The 19,204-nt window shown below is 44.1% G+C and overlaps 1 protein-coding gene across 19 annotated transcripts in view; it reads right to left on the bottom strand.

Moving 5' to 3' along the window:
• LOC102504597 (solute carrier family 23 member 2) overlaps positions 1–19,204 on the bottom strand; it is a 48,276-nt gene that overhangs the window by 5,974 nt on the left and 23,098 nt on the right. For 14 of the 19 annotated variants that reach the window (XM_032483413.1, XM_032483410.1, XM_032483411.1 and 11 more), the window contains 8 exons: positions 12,473–12,654; positions 11,412–11,532; positions 10,144–10,300; positions 9,072–9,325; positions 5,830–5,995; positions 2,050–2,214; positions 1,551–1,659; positions 283–378 (listed from right to left, as the gene is read on the bottom strand). In XM_032483413.1, coding sequence (XP_032339304.1) covers positions 283–378; positions 1,551–1,659; positions 2,050–2,214; positions 5,830–5,995; positions 9,072–9,325; positions 10,144–10,300; positions 11,412–11,532; positions 12,473–12,654 — 1,250 coding nt within the window. The remainder of the gene's footprint in view (positions 1–282; positions 379–1,550; positions 1,660–2,049; positions 2,215–5,829; positions 5,996–9,071; positions 9,326–10,143; positions 10,301–11,411; positions 11,533–12,472; positions 12,655–19,204) is intronic. The other 5 variants (XM_032483419.1, XM_032483420.1, XM_032483408.1 and 2 more) reach the window with 2 other exon arrangements.

Consider the following 19,204-nt stretch of genomic DNA (forward strand, 5'->3'; position numbering starts at 1 on the left):
GGCCCCAGGAGAAACGAACCCTGCAAAACCTTGGTCTTGGCCTTTCAGTCTCCAAAACTGTGAGAGAATACATTCCTATTGTTTAAGCCCCCCATTCTGTGATATTTGGGGATGGCAGCCCTAGATAGGACATGCCCATACACCCCACCCAGATTCAGGGCCCATCCAGGGTATGCTGTGGCCAGCCTCACATGGGAATGGGGGCCAGAGAAGCAATGTGGGTGGTCCAAATGCTGACCATCTACCCAAACTGCTAGCTTACACGGCAAAAGTGAGCCCTACCAGGGATGGTGTTGTCCAGTAGAAAGCCCAGAAGTCCACCAACAAACATGCCCGTGGTCAGCAGCACCTGGATGACCTGGTCCAGTTGGAGAATTCCTAGAGGGGAGACAAAAACGATAGGGATTAAAAAATGGGCAGAGGGTCTGAACAGAGATTTTTTTTTCAAAGATACACAGATGGCTAACAGGTACTTGAAAAGGTGTTCAACATAACTAATCATCAGGAAAACGCAAATCAAAACCACAATGAGATATCACCTCACATCTGTTAGAAGGGCTTTTACCAAAACAGACAAGAACTAAGAAGTACTGGTGAGGATGTGGAGAAAAGGGAACACTTATGCACTGTTGGTGGGAGTGTAAATTAATGCAGTCATATGGAAAACAGTGTGGAGGTTCCTCAAAAAATTAAAAATAGACCTACCATATGACCCAGCAATTCCACTGCTGGGTATTTGTCCAAAGCAAATGAAAACACTAACTCAAAAAGACATATGCAAAGCCACACTTACTGCAGCGTTATTTACAATAGCCAAGATGTGGGAACAACCTAAGTGCCCATCAGTGGATGAATAATTGAAGAAAATGTGGTATATAATTACAATGGATATTATTCAGCCATAAAAAAGAATGAAATCTGGCCATTTACGACAGTATGGATGTACCCTGAGGGCATTATGCTGAGTGAAGTAGGTCAGACAGAGAAAGACAAATACTGTATGAGCTCACTTATATGTAGAATCTTTCAAAAAAAAAAAAAAACTCATAGAAAAAGAGATCAAATTTGTGGTTGCCAAGCAGGGAGAAGAGGGAGGAAGAATTGGAGCAAGGTGGTCAAAAGGTACACACTTCCAGTTATAAGATAAATACAAGGATGTAGCATACAACATGACTACTAATGTTAATGCTGCTGCATGATAGACGGGAAAGTTATTAAGAGAGTAAATCTTAAGAGTTCTCATTACAAGCAGAAAAAAGTCCCCCCCCCCCAATTTCCTTCTATTGTTTCTATATGGGATGATACATGGGTGTTGATTAACCTTATTATGGTGATCATTTCACAGTATGTGTAAGTCAGCCTTCATGCTGTACACTGAAACTCATTCAGTGATGAATGTCAATTATATCTCAATAAAACTGGAAATAAGTAAGTACAGCGTGGTGGCAGAGTCAATTGTGTTTTTTTTTAAGTGACAGACATTCCCAGAGACCAAGGACCCCACCAGCTCTGCCCCTGGGGTGTTCACAGTCTAGAGGATAGAGAGTCACCTGTGTGGACCTTCTCTGGGTTCTTGTTCACCCAGCTGGGAACGGCGAGCCCACAGTAGATGGAGAAGCCAAAGACAAAGAGGTTTCTGGATGAGTTCATGTCCACGTACTGCAGGAGAGAGGCCCCCATGGCAGGCCCAGAGCCATCAGCACCTGTGCTGCTCATCAATCAAACACCCCGCCAAAGCCCCCTCCCCTCCCTCCGACCTGGAGGTTGGAAGGGGAAACTGGACTCAGAGGGCATAAGCTTTGACCCAAGTCTCAACTCCCACTTGACCCTGGAAGGGGAGTGGTTTGGATAATCCAATTAGAACTGATGCAATTTTGTTTTTTAGAAGTTTGGATGCTTCTGGCTATTTCCTTCTTCAATTTGGAGCCAGTTTCTGGGACCTAGGAGTCCCTTCCATTCCTCCCTTGCCCCCACTTTGTTCTGTTCATCTACATCCCCGTGGGCTTCTTTCAAGAGATGCAATATTTTTCTAAGGGTGCCTTGCCTCACCTGAAGATTGGAGATCCCCACGGCAGTGATGACCCCGAACATCACCAGGAACATGCCTCCGATCACGGGGGTTGGGATGGTGGCAAATGCAGCCCCGATCTTCCCAAATATGCCCATCAGGAGCAGCACACAGCCCGCGGCAACAATCACCATCCTGCTCCCCACCTGCAGCCCTCAGGGAGATGGGGTGGGCGAGGAACTCAGTACCAGCCGGGCCACACGCCCAGAGGCCTCTGCCTTGCTCCTGGTGCACCACGAACAACAACACTCCAGGAGACTTGCAGGAGCAGGACTGCCTGATCTGGAAATGGCCCCTCTCCCCTCCCACATGGGGTTGGGAAAGGATGAGGGTGTGACCTTGGGTTCCAGCTTCTGCCCTCACCATTCCTCTCTGCTGCTCTCATACCTGTCTTCAAGTCCTGACTCAAATCCTCCTTCTTTAAGGAGCCTTTACAGTGAGACAAGAAATCTCTCTTGGGATGGAGTGGCCAATGGTTAAGTATCAGGTTTGAGAGCCAATCCCAACTCTGCCTCTAACTAGCTGTGTGGCTTTAGGCACATTACCTAATCTTTCCAAATGTCATCCCCCAAATTTACCAAGTGGGATTGATAATACTTATTTCACAAGCTCATTTTAGGAGGCCAGCATTATCCTAATACCAAAGCCAGATAAGGACACTACAAGAAAAGAAAGTACAGTTGACCCTTGAACAATGTAAATTTGGACTGTGTGGATTCATTTATATTTTTGCATACTTTTTAGTAGTAAATACTACAGTACTTACTTAATACTACAGTGCTTAATCCATGGTTGGTTGAATCTGTGGATGTGGAACCACAGGTATGAAGGAACCATGGATATGGAAGAACCATGTATTCAGTGAGCCAACTATAAGTTGTACACTGGTTTTCAACTGCACAGCGGGTTGGTGTCCCTAACCCCCTCACCCTACCCCTATGTTTTTCAAGGGTCAACTGTACAGACCAATATTCCTGACAAATACAGGTGCAAGAAATAGAAAACCAAATTTAATAGCACATTAAAAGAATCATACACCATGATCAAGTGGGACTTATCCCCATAATGCAAGAATGTCTCAACATAGCAAATCAATAAATATGATACACCACATTAATAGGGTGAAAAATAAAAACATATGATCATCTCAATAGGTGCAGAAAAAGCACTGGACAAAATACAGCATCCTTTCATGGTAAAAACGTTCAACAAATTAAGTATAGAAGGAATGTACATCAACACAATAAAGGCCATGTGCAAAAAGCCTACAGCTAACATCTAAAATCAGAAACAAGACAAAGGTGCCCATTCTCACCACTTCTATTCATCATATGACTGAAAGTCATAGTCACAGCAATCAGGTAAGACAGAGAAATAAAAGGCATCCAAATCAAAAAGGAAAAAGTAAAATTTATCTTTATTTGCAATATGATCTTATTTATAGAAAATCCTAAAGACTCCATCAAGAAATTGTTAGGATTAATCAATGAATTCAGTGAGGTTGCAGGATACAAAATCAACATACAGAAATCAGTTGCAGTTTTCTCTACACTAACAATAAAACTTTTGAAAAAGAAATAAATTCCACTAAGAATAGCATCAAAACAATAAAATGCTTAAGAATGAATTTAACCAAGGAGGTGAAATAAGACTTTGATGAAAGAAACTGAAGACAAATAAATGGAAAGATATCCCATGTTCAAGATCAGAAGAATTAATATTGTTAAAATATCCATACTACCCAAAGCCATCTGTAGATTCAGTACAATCCCTATCAAAATTCCAATGGCATTTTTCACAGAAACAGAAAAAAAAATCCTAAAATTCATAAATAACCACAATAGAGCCCCATAAAGCCAAAGCAATCTGGAAAAAAAATAAAGCTGGAGATATCACACTTCCTGATTTCAAACTTTACTACAAAGCTACGGTAAGCAAAACAGTATGGTACTGACATAAAAATAGACACATAGACCAATGAACAGAATTGAAAGCCCACAAATAAACCCATGCATTATGGTCAACTAATATCTGACAAAGGAACCATGAAAACTCTATGGGGAAAGGGTAGTCTCTTCAATAAATAGTGTTGGGAAAACTAGATAATCACATGCAAAAAATGAAATTAAACCACTACCTTAATACCACTTACAAAATGTAACTTTAAATGGATTAAATACTTAAATGTAAGGCCTGAAACCATAAATCTCTTAAAATAAAACATAGGGAAGCTCCTTGACATTGGTCTTGGCAATGATTTTTTTGGACATGACACCAAAGCACAAGCAACAAAAGTGAAAATCAACAAGTGGGACTACAAACTAAAAAGCTTCCGCACAGCAAAAGAAACAATCAACAAAATGAAAAAGCAACCTATGAAATGGGAGAAAACATCTGCAAACCATATACCAGATAAGGGTTTAATATCCAAAATAAACAAAGAAGTCATACAATTCAATAACAAACAAAACAAACACTTTTAAAATGGGCAGAGTAACTGAATAGACATTTTTCCCAAAGAAGACATACAGATGGCCAACAGGCACATGAAAAGATGCTCAACATCACTAATCATCAGGGAAATGCACGTCAAAACCACTGTGAGATATCACCTCACATCTTTTAGAATGACCATCATCAAAAAGACAAGAGGTAACAAGTGCTGGTGAGGATGTGGAGAAAAGGGAATCCTGTGTACTGTTCGTGGGAATGTAAACTGGTGTAGCCTCTATGGAAAACAGTGCACAGGTTCCTCAAAAAGTTAAAAATAGAACTACCATATGATCCAGCAATTCCACTTCTGGGTATTTCTTTAAAGAATATGAAAATACTAAGGCAAAAAAAATGTATTTCCCACGTTCACTGCAGCATTATTTACAATGGCCAGGATATGGATACAACCTAAGTAGCCATCAACGGGTAAATGGATAAAGAAGATGTGATATATATGAACACACACACACACACAATCTATATAAAGTTAATCCATTAAAAAGGATAAAATTTTGCCATTTATGACAACATGGATGGACCTTGAAGACATGTTAAGTAAGTCAGACAGAGAAAAACAAATAGTGCACAATATCATTTATATGTGGAATCTAAAAAAGCTAAACTTGTAAAAGTAGAGAGAGAATGGTGGTTACAAGGGCTGCTGGGCGGGGGAAATGGGGAGGTGTTCCTCAAAGAGTACAAACATCCAGCTAGAAGATGCCTAGGTTCTGGAGATCCTGAGGCACAGAGTCATGGTTATAGATAACACTGTATTGTATACTTAAAAGTTGCTAAAGAAGTGGATCTTAAATGTTCTCACCACAAAAAAGAAATGGTAATTAGGTAACATGATAGAGTTGTTAGCTCAAGGTGGTAATCATATTGCAATATATACGGGTATCAAATAAACACATTGTACACTTTAAACTTACACAATGTTATATGTCGAGTGTATCTTAATAAAGCCAGGGGCAGGAGACTGGTGTGGGGGGGCACAGAGTGATTCAGGGAGAGAGACAGGAGATGGGATAGGGAGCAAGGAAAGGGCTCTGTAATGAAGTGCTTTAAGGGCCATGGAAAGGAGTTAAGACTAAATTCTAAAGATAAGGCATAAACAAAGTGTGGTCTATTCATACGATGGAATATTATTCAGCCTTAAAAAGGAAGGGAATTCTGATACATGCTACAACATGGATGAACCTTGAGAACATTACGTTAAACGAAATAAACCTGTCACAAAAGGACAAATACTGTATAATTTCACTTACCTGAGGTCCCTAGAGCAGTCAAATTCTTAGAAACAGAAACTAGAATGGTGGTTGCTAGGGGCCGAGACAGCGCCAATAAGGAGTTGTTGTTCAATTGATCCAGATTGCAGTTTTGCAAGAGAAAGTTCTGAAGATTGGCTTCACAATTTGGATGTACTTTATTGAACTGTAGACTTAGAAATGGTAAGATGCTAAGTTTATGTTATGTGTATTTTACCACAATTAAAAATCCAAAGACAAAGGAAACTCGATAGTCATGTTAAGCAGGGGAGTGATATGATGTGATTTACATTTCAAAAAGTTCCCTCTACAAAAGTCACTTCATTATTATTAATTGATACATTTTCTTAATTAATTAGGGCAAGTTAGATTTTCTCAGCAAGCAATTATTATGGACTATGTGTAAACGATTCCTCCTTCATCTATATGGATGTTCATTAAGATAAAACTGAGATGAGGCTCCTTCCGATGGTATTTATACAGCATTAACTGGTCCAAAATCAAGAATCTTAAAAATGAGTTTTTCTCTAGTTCATTTCTATGGAGGATTAGTTGTTGTGCTAGCGTCACCACTAATTGTGGTTTGCATGGAGTTTTTCAAGTAGCTAGGAGTTTGGGAATGCTAAGGAAGTGCGTGTCACTCCCTTAGAGTGACTGTTAGATCTTGAAATAAAATTAAGTTTCTACAAAGATTTAAAAAACAAACACCACTGTGAAAAACAGGCTGTGGTCCACATCCCACCCCATCCCAGAGCCCGTCCCAGGGCCAGGCACACACAGCTATCATACAGCTAGACATCACTGACTGTTGTGCTAGTCAAGGGCTGTGTCCAGGGTTTGAGTGACAGCTACCAGTAAGACAAAATGACCTCTGACCTTGATGCATTCAGCAGCATCCTCAGAAGTTAGAGTTGAACTGCAAATGTCTGAATTTCCTGTCATAAGTCTATTATCAATGAATGTTTTTAGGTAGTTCTTGAATGTTTTCTCATCCATTTGTGTCTCCTCCCAGTCCTTAAAAGATACTCCAGTATAGTTTCAGCTTTGCAAGAAGAAAAAGTTCTGGAGATCTGTTACACAATGATGAATACACTTAATACTGCTGAGCCGTACGCTTAAGAATAAGATGGTAGATTTTACCTAATGTGCCTTTTACCACAATTAAAACAAAAAATTTTAAAGATACTCTAATGTAAACTACCTGAAGTCTATTAATGCAGAAATAAACTAGCAGATTCTGCCTTTGCCTATTTTTCTTTCCAGTCTAAGAGCTTATTTATTTAACTGTCTTCATTAGAAGACATGTGATAAGAATTAACCACATCAAAAGAGCTTTTTGTTTTGTTTACAACCCTAACAGTGAACTGTGGGAACAAAGGCATGAATCTAAGCACAACAGATCAATTTGTCAGGTTCAGCTAAATGCCCTTTGGATTTGCTGATGCTCTCATAAAAATGGTGGGAAATCTGCAATCCTTACACCACAGAATTCATCATGCACCCTGGGCCTCTTCTGATCTCAGGACTGACACCTGGGCTGGGAGCCATGACGTCCTGGAGAAGTGATAGGAGGTCTCTGGCTTCCAGTCTGATTTCTCCCCACGGGGAGAACCAAGATCAGGTCAGAGCCCATCAATGCAGATGCAACGCGGGGCCACAAGGGGGAGGTGTGACTCTAGACCAGGGTTAATCCATCTCCTATGGGGTTTGTAGCCAGCTCTGTCTCTGTACTTTCTTCCCTGCTCTCCTCCTCTAGAGGGTCTTAATTTAGAAATGATATACTAAAGAAATGCTTGTTCTGTTTACTGAACATGATTTTCTGTTCTGCATAAGATTTGTTTCCTTTAGCAGGAAAAATACTCGCTGCTTTATATTTATGTAGGTCATTCCTGTTACATTTCTGTGTGGGTCAGTGGCCCACACAGGTGAAAACGTTCCTCTCACTTGCACTAAACTTTGGGAAAACATCAAAGAGCCCACAGTGTCAAAGCACATAGAACTTGCCGTAGGGGTGGGTGCTGGCTCTGCTGTTTGCTCAGATTTTAGCTCCCACTGTGGGCCTGAGGCCCTGCAGGGTACAGAGGTGGAGAGGTCTGAGGGAGCTATCAGAAAATGCAGGGTGGGGATGTGGGTGGGGAATCTGTATTTCCCAAAGCTCACAGGACTTGTGCTGGGAAACACTGCACCTATACACTGAAGTGCATGGAAAAGCAACGTCGTAATGATATTCTTTTCTAAGTCACCTTAGAAAGCACCATCTTGAAGAATTCCTGCTGACCTTATGGGGCTTCCTGTGGAAAACGGGAGCCAGGAGAGATTTTAAGCAGAGACAAATCTGGGTTCCAGGAAAATCCTTGGGCAGCCACGTGGTAGTAAGAGTGGAGATGGTCAAGATCCTGGGAAGAGAGACCGTCCAGGACAGTGTGTGTCCAGCTGGAGATGATAAGGCTGTGGGACTGGGAAAGGAGAAGAGGACAGGAGGGCAGTAGGCGTTTTGAGAAAATAAAGGCCACTGTGAGGGGCGCAGGGCAGAGAGAAGTTAAGGATAACTTGGGTTAATTCACTAAGAAAAGGTTTACGGGGCAGGGGGAGGTAAGGGTGAGGGCATGTACTGAGTATCACAGAGGCCATACTGAGTGTGAGGTACCCTTGGGACATTCAGGTGGAGGTGACCAGGTGGCCACAACCAAGAAAGTCAAGTACGGTAAGCAGGGGAATGGCTCCTCAAAGACGTCCATGCTCTAATCCCCAGACCTGTATGTTCCCTTACGTGGCAAGGGGACTTGGCAGTGCGATTAAGCTCAGGATTTTGAGATGCTGAGAGTGCCCTGAATTATCCAGGTGGGTCCAATCTAATTACATGGCTCCTCATAAGCAGAGTATCTTCCCCAGCTGTGGTCAGTGGGAGACGTGACTAAGGAAGATCAGAGAGATGCACCCCTGCTGGCTTTGACAATGGAGAAAAGGGGTCATAAACAGCCTCTAGGGTGATGGAAAAAGAAGAAAATGGATTCTCCCCGGAGCCTCCAGAAAGGAACACGGCCCTGCCAATACCTCTATTGTAGCCCTGAGAGACCCATGTTGGACTTCTGACCTTCAGAGCAGAAAAACAATAAATCAGTTTGGGTTATTGAAAGCCATTAAGTTTGTGATCATTTGTTGCAGCAACAACAAGAGATTAAGACTGATGACAGATTCAGACTCCTAGCCTGTGCCCCCAGGGCCCATGTTAGCAGCCTCACCCTGGTGATGCCCAGCGCGCCGACATTCTCGCTGAAGGACGTGGTGCCGTTCCCCGTCCCCCAGGCCCCTGCCAGCAGGCAGCCGAGGCCCTCGATGCCAATGCCTCGGTTGATGGCATGCTTAGGAGGAGGTGGTGCCCCCACCAGGCGGGCACAGGCATAATAATCGCCTACTGACTCCACCACGGAAGAGATCACCCCTGCGATGATCCCAAAGACCCCAGCCAGGCTGATGGTGGGGCGGCCCCACTGTCCTGAAAATGCAATGAAGAGGGAACATTAATCCAGAAGATAACAATTCTGCTGAACTCCAAATAACTTCTTTGCCAGAGGGTTCTCTGGAAGGCTTTAAAGACTGGATAACACGTCTTCCAACCCCACAACTATCCTGAGGCTTTGTCTGGGACTCCTGCCCTACCATGCCTCCCTGAAGGTAGGTCAGATGCCCTGATCTTGAGGTCACTGTGCATAGAAAGGGCCAGCAACCAGGCCTCTTCCCAGGAAGGCCTTGATGCATTCTGAAGCCAAGATTCTTACTGAGGAAGGCGCTAGCTCCCCAGTCCATAAGGCCAGGCCAGCCCTCACTGGAGCCTGGTTATTTGCACATCCTGAGCCATGAAGTGCAGGGAAAGGAGACCAGACGTGGCCTAAGGGATGGTCTTGACCACCTGCCTGGAAATGTTCTAATTCAATCATGAGCCTCCCTTGCATGGGATCCACCAAATCCAGGAGAAGACACAAAGGTCAGCTAGGGGTTTGGGACCTCTCTGTCCTCTCCCCAGTCCCAGGTTATGGGGTCTGAGCAACATGGAGGAGCGGATGAGGCATGTGGGCCAGCTTGGAGTAGGTCTGGGAGTGGAAGCCTTTGGTCTACCACCCCCACAGGGCTCTTAGGACAACCCAAGGGTCTCTTCTTCTCTTAGGGGGGTCTCTCCCCAGGGCCTGTCCCTCCTTGTCAGACCCCTGAAGGCGATCTCTCCCTGGCTCTATTTAACCCTCCCTCCAGTGCTCACCCGCCTGCGCCGTCCTGGGAGACGTGTCCCAGGCAAGATGGGCCCCATCTTCTCGTTACCTGGGTAAGGGAGACGAAACCAAGGAGCCTGGTTCAGGACGTTGCCTTTGGTGTCAGTTCGGGCGAGGTACCCGTAGGCTGTGGGTACCGAGGGGAGGGCGTTGGTGACGGTGAGCACAAAGCAGAGCAGCCAGGAAATGCAGAGCCCCATCAGCACCTGCCAGAGGGAGGTGCCTTCACACTCGCCCCACCCCGCCAACACCTCCCACGGGGGCCGGGCAAAGCTGGGAGTCAGCAAAGCTCTTTCAAATGAGGAAGTGTTGGGTTACGAACACTGTCAGTGACAACAGGAATCTGCTGTGTCCGTGGATAACTAGTGTATTAAAGGAACATACAGAATAAACCACGGGGACACCCTGTGTCAAGTAGAGGCAGAAATGTCTAGGAAAGTGGACACGGCCTGGGTCAGAAGGAGTGCAGTCTGGCTCCCTTTCTGCTCTTTGCTGGTCACATGACCTTGGGTCAAACCCTCTGGGCCTCAGTTTCCTACACAGATAATGGGAATTACAACCATTGTTCTGCAAAACCTGAAGCAGGATTTCTTAAAACAGGGTCTTCAGATATACTGATTTTTAATCTCTGGTGGTGGAACCCCCAACCCTCTATTTTTAGCAATGTCCCCGAGAGATTGTTACGCACACTGAATTTTAGAACTACTGGCCTACAGGGTTGTTGAAGGGTCAATGAGATCATTATGTGGATCATTACTGACAAAGCGGAATGTAATTTACAGATAAATGAAACCTGAAAACACATTTTGTGGTTTGCAGCTGTACCTGCTTGACAGTGAGGACCAAATTCAACAGAGATGGCTCTGAAAGGGAGGTGTCACCATCATCCCTGGGTATTTGGATTACCCATGGGCTAGTGAGAAAAAATCTGGCCTAAGCAACCTGGCCTTTAGTTTTGAATCCTTAGTGGTGAGCCTGGCGGTCTCCCGGTGCCATGCTATGAGGACGGCCAGGAACACGAGAAGCCTGTCCCACACTGGTGCCCAGAGCAGCAACCTAGGGCGAGCTCTCTGCTCCTGGACGAGAAGCACTGAGGAAAGAGCTGGGACATTACACACACGGCATTACACCTATGGTCAGGGGGCTCCCACTGCCCTCAGGGTGCGGGGTGTGACAGGGGGATTAAGAGAGGCTGAGGAGGTGAGGCCACTGCAGGTGGAAAGCATGTGACTTGGGGGCCATCTGGGAATGCAAAAGGCTGCCCTCCCTCTCCAGGTGAGTCGACTATGAATGGCAGAGGGTGGGAGTGCTTCTTACAGGGAAGACCTGAAACAGGTAGAACTTAGAGGTGTGACACTTCTTCTCTCGTCCGTAAACGGGCACAGGCACCGCAATGCTTTTCAGGTACTGAGAAAACAGCACGATGAGGAAGACAGTCCTGAAACAGAAACAAACCACACCCAACCTGGCGAGCTGGGGCTTGTCCTGAGTGAGGGTCTGGGAAGCTGGGCCACCACGTGTCTCTGGGACGGGGCAGGGGGCACAGGTGCTGTGCTGGGAGGGTCCCCACATAGGCCCCACTCTTCAGTGGGCTCTGAAAAGGTAGGCGGGTCCTTTTCAGAAGCTGCTGGTGTCTGAAGAGGAGCAGTGAGGGGACCACGCCCTTGGAGCCTAAGAGAAATAAGCAGGGCAGCCGGACAGAGTCAGCAGTTAGAGCCAGTGAGGCCAGAGTCAGAGACCATTTGCTCGTCCAGGTCGTCCTGCAGGTCCTATGATCAGACCACAACGGACAGAGTGAATGAGCGCGTCCTGTGTCATCCTCAAGTCCCTTAAAGCTCAGTTTAAGTGCTGAAGGCCTCTTTTTCCAGGAAACCTTCTTGACCACCCCCTAAGCTGGCTGTCACCACTCCGTCCCCTGAACAAGCACGGCAGTCTGTGACTCTCATCACTGTCTCCTGGTGTCACAGGTACTTAGATCCACATCTTATCCCTTTCCCGCACTACAAAGTGCTGAAGAGCTGGGGCCATGTCTTTGCACCCTTCCCAGGTTCCGGAAGTTTACAAGCGTTTGCTCAGTGAAAACCTAGGAGGCAGGGGACAGGCGCATCAGCTTTCTGTGAACACTATACTAAGTGTGTTTATACACTGCTTGCGATGAACTCATTTCCTGTGAGTACTAGTAACATAATAAATAGCGACAATACATTATAAGTAGCCATTTCACTGATTTTTTTTTCACTGCTTTTTAAGGTATGGTAATGTTCAGGGAAGTTATTTGTAAACCACAAGAGTTTGCCAATGTCCAGGACTCATTATTCTTACTGGGTAATCTTCCGTCAAAGAACTTAGATGATCCTCCCTCCCCGGAGAGAACTTACGTGGCGGCAATCCCCCAGTGGATCCCAGCGTCACTGCCCGCAGTATCAAAGAGAGGCAGGGCCACCAGGGCGATGGTCGGAGCAACCGTCAAGGGGCCAATGAAGCGCATGAGAAAGCCAATGAGGCCAGAGAAGCCCACCAGCATCTGGACACAGGAAGCGACCATGATGGCTCCCTGCAGCTGAAAAGGGAGTGTGGGCTCAGCACCTGAGAGCCTGCAACAAGGGCCAGGGCCTCAGTCTGACCCAGGCCACCGGGACTGGTGGCAATTTCGGCGTCAGTGCAGGGGCAAAACTGGACCCCAAAGGGACTGAGGGAAGGAGAGCTCTGACCTCACTCCTCTCTCCAGTCCTGTATTTCCAACCGCCTGTTGGACATTTTCACTTAATGTGAAGTTTTTCAGGAAGTAGTCTTCAAGATGATTTATTGTTCATAGTGATGCTGCTGATGACGCATAATACATAACACTGGCATCACCCAGTAGCGTACTGAACAACTTGCCGCTTTATTTTTCTCTGTTTCCCTACTTTCCGTTGCAGGGGTGGGCAAAGGTTTTCTGTAAAGGACCAGAGAGTGGAGAGCTGAGGCCCTGTGGGCCACACAGGCTGAGGCGAGACTTTTCCAGGTAAGATGTGAACAAGTGAGCCTGGCCGTGTCCCAATACAGCTCCACCGGTAGGCACACGGAAATCTGAGTTTCATGTAATTTTGACATGTCAGCAAGTATTATTATTCATTTGATTTTTTTGACAGTTTAAAACATAAAACTGTCTTCAGTTTGGGGGCTGTATAAAGAACAGACAACTGGCCAGATGTGGCTCATGGGTTGTAGTTTACCAACCTCAGATCTCTTGGACTGACTGAGTTTACTTCTTTTTCACTTTACTAACTTGGGTGTTTTACATTCTGTTTTATCCCTGAAAACTTTCCTTACTTTGAAGTCTGCTCTTTCTGGAAAGAAAGAAGTGTGACTCCTGTTTTCTTTTGATTAGTGTTAACATGGAATACTCTCCATCCATTTACTTTTAATCGATATGTATCTTTATATTTAAAATAGGTTTCTTCTGGACAACATGCAGTTGGGTCTTGTTTTTTGATCCACTCTGACAATCTCTTTTAATCAGTGCGTTTAGACCAAAGGTGCCCAAAGTGATTAGTGATATCTTGGATTAATATCCACCATATTTGTTACTGTTTTTTATTTGTTGTTCGTGTTCTTTGTTTCTAATTTTGTCTTCCACTCTTTTTCTGCCTTTTGTGGTTTTTGAGTTTTTTATATGATTCCATTTACTCTCCTTTCTTGGCATATCAGTTATCCTTTTTTTCCCCTGTAGTAGTTGCCCTAGAGTTTGCAATATACATTTACAACAAATCCAAGTCCACTTTCAAATAACACTATACTACTTTATGAGTAGTGTGAGTACCCTACAGTAACAAAACAATCCTAATTTCTCCCACCTAGTCTTTGCACCACTGCTGTCATTCATATCACTTTTATATAAGCATATATAAGTACGTATACTTTTAAAAACCACCATAATACTGAAAGGTGAAGCTTAAACTGGTCTAATGTGTTTTTTAAAAAAAAAATGAGCTGGCCATTTCCTCCCAGAGTTTTCTACTTTTTCCTTCACCGTATTCTTAAAATATAATCATTGTTTATTTGTCTTCTCCATTACTGCTTATACCCTAGTAAGTAACAACATTCCTATTGGTCCTGTATTTGCATCACATTAGTATTGTGATGTACAGTTGGACCACTAACCATCAGTAGCTTCAAGACTTGTAATGTGTGTGATCAAATATAACTCAGTGAAACATGGAAAATCTACCTTAAAGTCCAATAGGCTGGCTCAGTGAATTAAACCAATTAGTCAATTAATAAAATGAGGTTGAAACTTCGAAGAACTCCCCCTGACTTACAGCTCTGGTGAAAAACACTGGGCCAGCAGATGGAGCTGAAATGCCACAGATAAGACTCTGGGTTGGGCTCCCTGTGGGACACCTGGAAAAATAGCGGAGGCCCCTGTTTTGGATCTGAACAAGAGGAACCCCTATTCTAGGCCCTGTGATTTTTTTGTTGTTGGTGGGGGAGGTAATTAGGTTTACTTCTTTATTCTTAGAGGCGGGACTGGGGATTGAACCCAGGACCTTGTGTATGCTAAGCATGTGCTCTGCCACTTGAGCTACACCCTCCCCCTAGGCCATGTGTTTTAAAGCAGGAGTTGGCAAAATTTTTCTGTAAAAGGCCAGACAGTAAATATTTCAGGTTTTTGTGGATCACATGTAGTTTCTGTCACATTCTTTTCCTTCTCTTTTTTTTTTTAAGCAACCTTTTAAAATACAAAAACCATTCTTAGTTGGCGAGCAGTCAAAAAACAGACCACAGGTTGGGTTTGGTCCAAGAGCCATAGTTTGCTGACTCCTGCTTTAGAGGAGACTCCATATAATCACAAACACAAAAATAAACAGTAAATGTATTAACAAAGACATGAGCGTGTCAGTCGCTTGGAATCCTGTGCCCAATGCAGACACAGCGTGACCCATGTCCCTGAACATCCGCCTTCACTACCAATGCCATGGCCTCAGAACACAAGGTAACTGCCTCTGCATGTGGTGAAGGTTTGTAGCACTGCAGTGTTGAGACAGACACGACATTAGAACACAGGAAGGATTCAAGCAGCAGCAGTGCTTACATAGAAGAGACAAATTAACTTGTCAGATCTTTCTTCTTGGATAGTATAAAGGCAAGAGATTCTTGCATAAGAAATTATAGTTCTCAGTAGGGCTGAGTGAACGGGAAAGCCTGACCCTGGCATCTAGCAGAGCAGGGCAAGAAAACTGATAGAATTTATATTTTACGGCAGGACAAGAAAAAATTAAACATAAAATTCTGTTTGTTTGGGCCTCCTCCCTCCCTAATGTGCGGTGTGCACATTACACATTAACCAGAGCTCCTCAAAGCTGGGAGTGCCTGCTCAACCAGAAAGATCAATTTTTCCCCTTTCTTCTGACGCTAACAATGTAACTGCTTAAGAGAACAGTGTTCTTTCCCAGCTCTGCAGGGGGTCCTGGTGACTTGTACGTGCCTACCTGGACCATAGATCCTTGGTGAACTTTGTGTAATATATCAGTATGTCATTTTGGTGTACGATCCTTTGTCTCAAAAATCTATGACTCTGCCTTCGATTCCCAGTTCTCAGATCCTTCTGAGAAGCTGCTTCCTGGGTTATAATCCTCAGTTTGGCTTGAAAAAAATTCCTTTTTCTTCTTCTTAACTTGGTAGCTAATTGAATTTTTGTTGACAAACCCCACTTATTCTTTGCTTAGTTTTAGTTTGGATTTATCAAAGCCAAATACTGGCTCCCTGGAAGAGAGCAGGAAAGAAAACAAACCCCAAAAAGCCTCAAACCACGTGTGTTTTGTGATTCATGTTACTGATGATGTAATAAAGCTAGACTGCACTGAAGGAAAAACACACCTGCTTTGGAAAAGGTGGTACAACACATGGCATTTGGAGACTGGTCAGTTGACTTGGTAAATATCCAAGGCCCACCAGCGTGACAAATGAAATTCTTAAGTATATCTTCATCTGGAACTACATGGGAAAGTTCTTTAAAGATTAAAAACCCCTGTTAACTCTGGGACCACCCTGCGAGAAAAGGAAGCACAAGGACTTGATAGATCACTGAAGGCCGTCCACACCTGGGCGCACTGCTGGACTGTGTATCAGAGCACAGGCACGTGCAGAAAGACTGTTTTTGAAAGGGAAGAAGAGCAGAAGGTTCTGGCTGAAATTCACAAGCTATGGCTCAGACTGGTCTCAGATTGGTATCCTTATCAGCACGGTGCTCCTGAGATACCAGCATGTCGGTGGTTGTGTCCACGCTGAATGAGGACTGACCCCGGCAAAAGCCCCGGCAAAGGGGGCTTCAGCTCTGCTGTGGGGTGTTTGGTGCAGATGTGGCCCAGAGCAGCTACCCAACCAGTCTCCCTTTGAAAGACCAGGCTTAACTAGTCTGCTACTGGGCACTATTTCGAATCAGACCCCTACTGAATGGCACCAAATAATCACAAGATCAGAGGTGTCTCTTCAAATCTTAAGTGATTTCAGAAAGACACTCAAATAAGGAAGGGGCTGATCAACAGAATTTGATGATTAAAAGGAAGTAATTATATTCAGGAAAAGAAAAGACAGTCACACAAGGAGGGGTTCACAGGATCCATGAGCAAGTGACAGTCCCCCCTCTCCTGGATGGACACTCCTCACTAGATAACCTAACTATCAACACGACTTGAATCCCACTATGCAGGTCTCTGAATTTAAAAAGCACTGGTTGGAGGGAGAGGTTACAGCTCAGTAGCAGAGTGTCGGCTTAGCATGCACAAGGTCTTGGGTTCAATCCCCAGTCCCTCTGTTAAAAACAAACAAATAAACCAACCTGATTACCTCCCCTCCCCAAATTTTTTTAAATAAATGAATAAAAAGCACTAATTGGTGTCTTGCTGATGGTGCTGCTCATCCACCTGAGAAAGACTGAGACTGGAAGAAAGTAACATTTCAAAAGAAGGACCTTGCTGGAGGAAGGAAGGCAAGGCTAAACGCAGCCAGTGGAATGAGTTACGTGTGATGTGACTGGCAGTGCACATGTAAACACCCAGAGTCATCCCTTCAGACTTACACAGCCTCATGGGCTGTGGCCACTGAAGTAGCCGTTCGGTCTGGCAAGTGGCCCATATAAGGCTCTAATGAAATTTCACCTTTTGTGGGACAGGACTTTATTGTCAAATCTCAAATCCTGGTGGTTCACATCGATGCCCCTTAAAAAAGAAGAGGGAAGTATGATTTTGAACATAGGGCCCACGAGATGGCACCTCAGGCCACAGGCCATGCACACGTGGGCTCAGCCACCTCTCTCTGAAGCCACATGTGTTGCCTAGGATGACCCAGGCTGCCAACAGCAATGTGCATGTGAGCCTTTGGTGGGAGAATATGAGGGTAAGTGTCCCATCACAAAGCTGGCAGGCTGCCTTTACTGGGCAGTCCACAGAGCATGGGAGGTTTTAACACTTTTTAAAACTGGTATTGACAGTTTTTCTGGTTTGAGCTATGTCTATCTTGCAACTGAAGCCCTGGCCCCATTACTAGAAAGAGACTAGCAACCCAGATTGCCTACCAGCACAAATATCAAATTATATATCAAACAGTCCAAGGATCATTTTTTGCAGCATGAACAGGACAGGAGTGGACCAAGAAATACAGTATCAAGCGGTCTTTTCTTATTTTATATCATTTCCCCAAAGCAGTGAAATTACTGCAAAATCAGAATGTGTGCTTGAAGCAACAAAATGTGAGTGACGAAAGCTCAGAAGACAGGCTTTTCAGGGTAGGATAGTGTAAGATCCAGCTAAACGTGGGGCACAAAAATGAGTCACCAGTGGAACAATTTGTAAAGGACAGGATGGGAAATACAAGGGTAAGAAACCCTATTTTCCCAGGAGCAGGCATTTGGTTGTGTTCCCTGAGACAGGAATAACAGGAATCAATCTAATTTGACTTACTGGAATTCCGATGGGATTTATGGGCCAGATTGGGAAGTCTGGTGCTTTCAGGAAGCATCGTACCCAGTGCAGAGGCTGCAGTGACAATATACTTGTTAAATCATTTGAAAGTATCCTGGGGAAGGACACTCATAAAGGGTTTAACAGAGTTACTTTCGCTGCCCATTATTAAAGGCCAACAGAGAAAGACTCAATCATCTCCTTCAATAGGAGGAAGGGGATGGGTTAAGAAGAGCTCCCAGTGGGCAAGCAGGAAGATGGCAGCAGAAAGAACAGGAGTCATCAAATTATTGTTTCAAGAAATGCTAATTTTTCCCTTTGCATTTAAAATGCTGGAAATATGAAAATGATTTCTTAGCCATATTTCTAAATACATCTTCAATCTAGGATGAGGGGTGCTAGCATCAGAGTTGATTCTACCAAACTGAAGCACATCTATTAAGACTAGACCAGGAATATACTGGGCTGTACGGGATGGACAATGAGGAGTGAGCACTGTGGAAGCAGCCAGTTCCTATCATGATGCTGGCATATTTAGGACGTGGTCTGTTGTTTGAACTTTTGTATAAGATTAAAATGGGTCATGGGCTAATTATGAGTTCATATAGGTCATTTACATGATACTCAATGAAATGAAAATCATGGAAATAATGATAAATGACAAAGTTTATATTGGGATATCCAATATAAACCTCCAATCACCAGCTAATGTGATACACGGAGGAGCAAAAGAGACCCCAGAGGGTCAAATAGAACTACAGGATGAGGACAGACAATAACAGTTAACTCTGAATCATTCAGTAGCATCATAAAAGAAAGATACAAGTTTACCATCATGCACTTACCAGAGTGGCTAAAATGAAAAAGATAGAAAATATTGGTGAGAATGTGGAGAATCTGGAACTCACACACAATGCTGGTGGGAGTGTAAACGGGAGCATCCACTTTGAAAACGTATTTGCTAGTGTTTACTTAAGTTGAACATATAAATACTGTGATGGTGAATTTTATGTGTCAGCTTGACTGGGTTGAGGGATGCCCAGATAGCTGATAGAACATTATTTCTGGGTGTGTCTGTGAGGGTGTTTCCAGAGGAGATTAGCATTTGAATTGGTGAACTGAGTAAAGCAAATGGCCCTACCCAATGTGGGTGAGTGCCATCCAATCCTT

This window comes from Camelus ferus, chromosome 7, assembly GCF_009834535.1.
Source record: "Camelus ferus isolate YT-003-E chromosome 7, BCGSAC_Cfer_1.0, whole genome shotgun sequence".
Classification (NCBI taxonomy): domain Eukaryota; kingdom Metazoa; phylum Chordata; class Mammalia; order Artiodactyla; family Camelidae; genus Camelus; species Camelus ferus.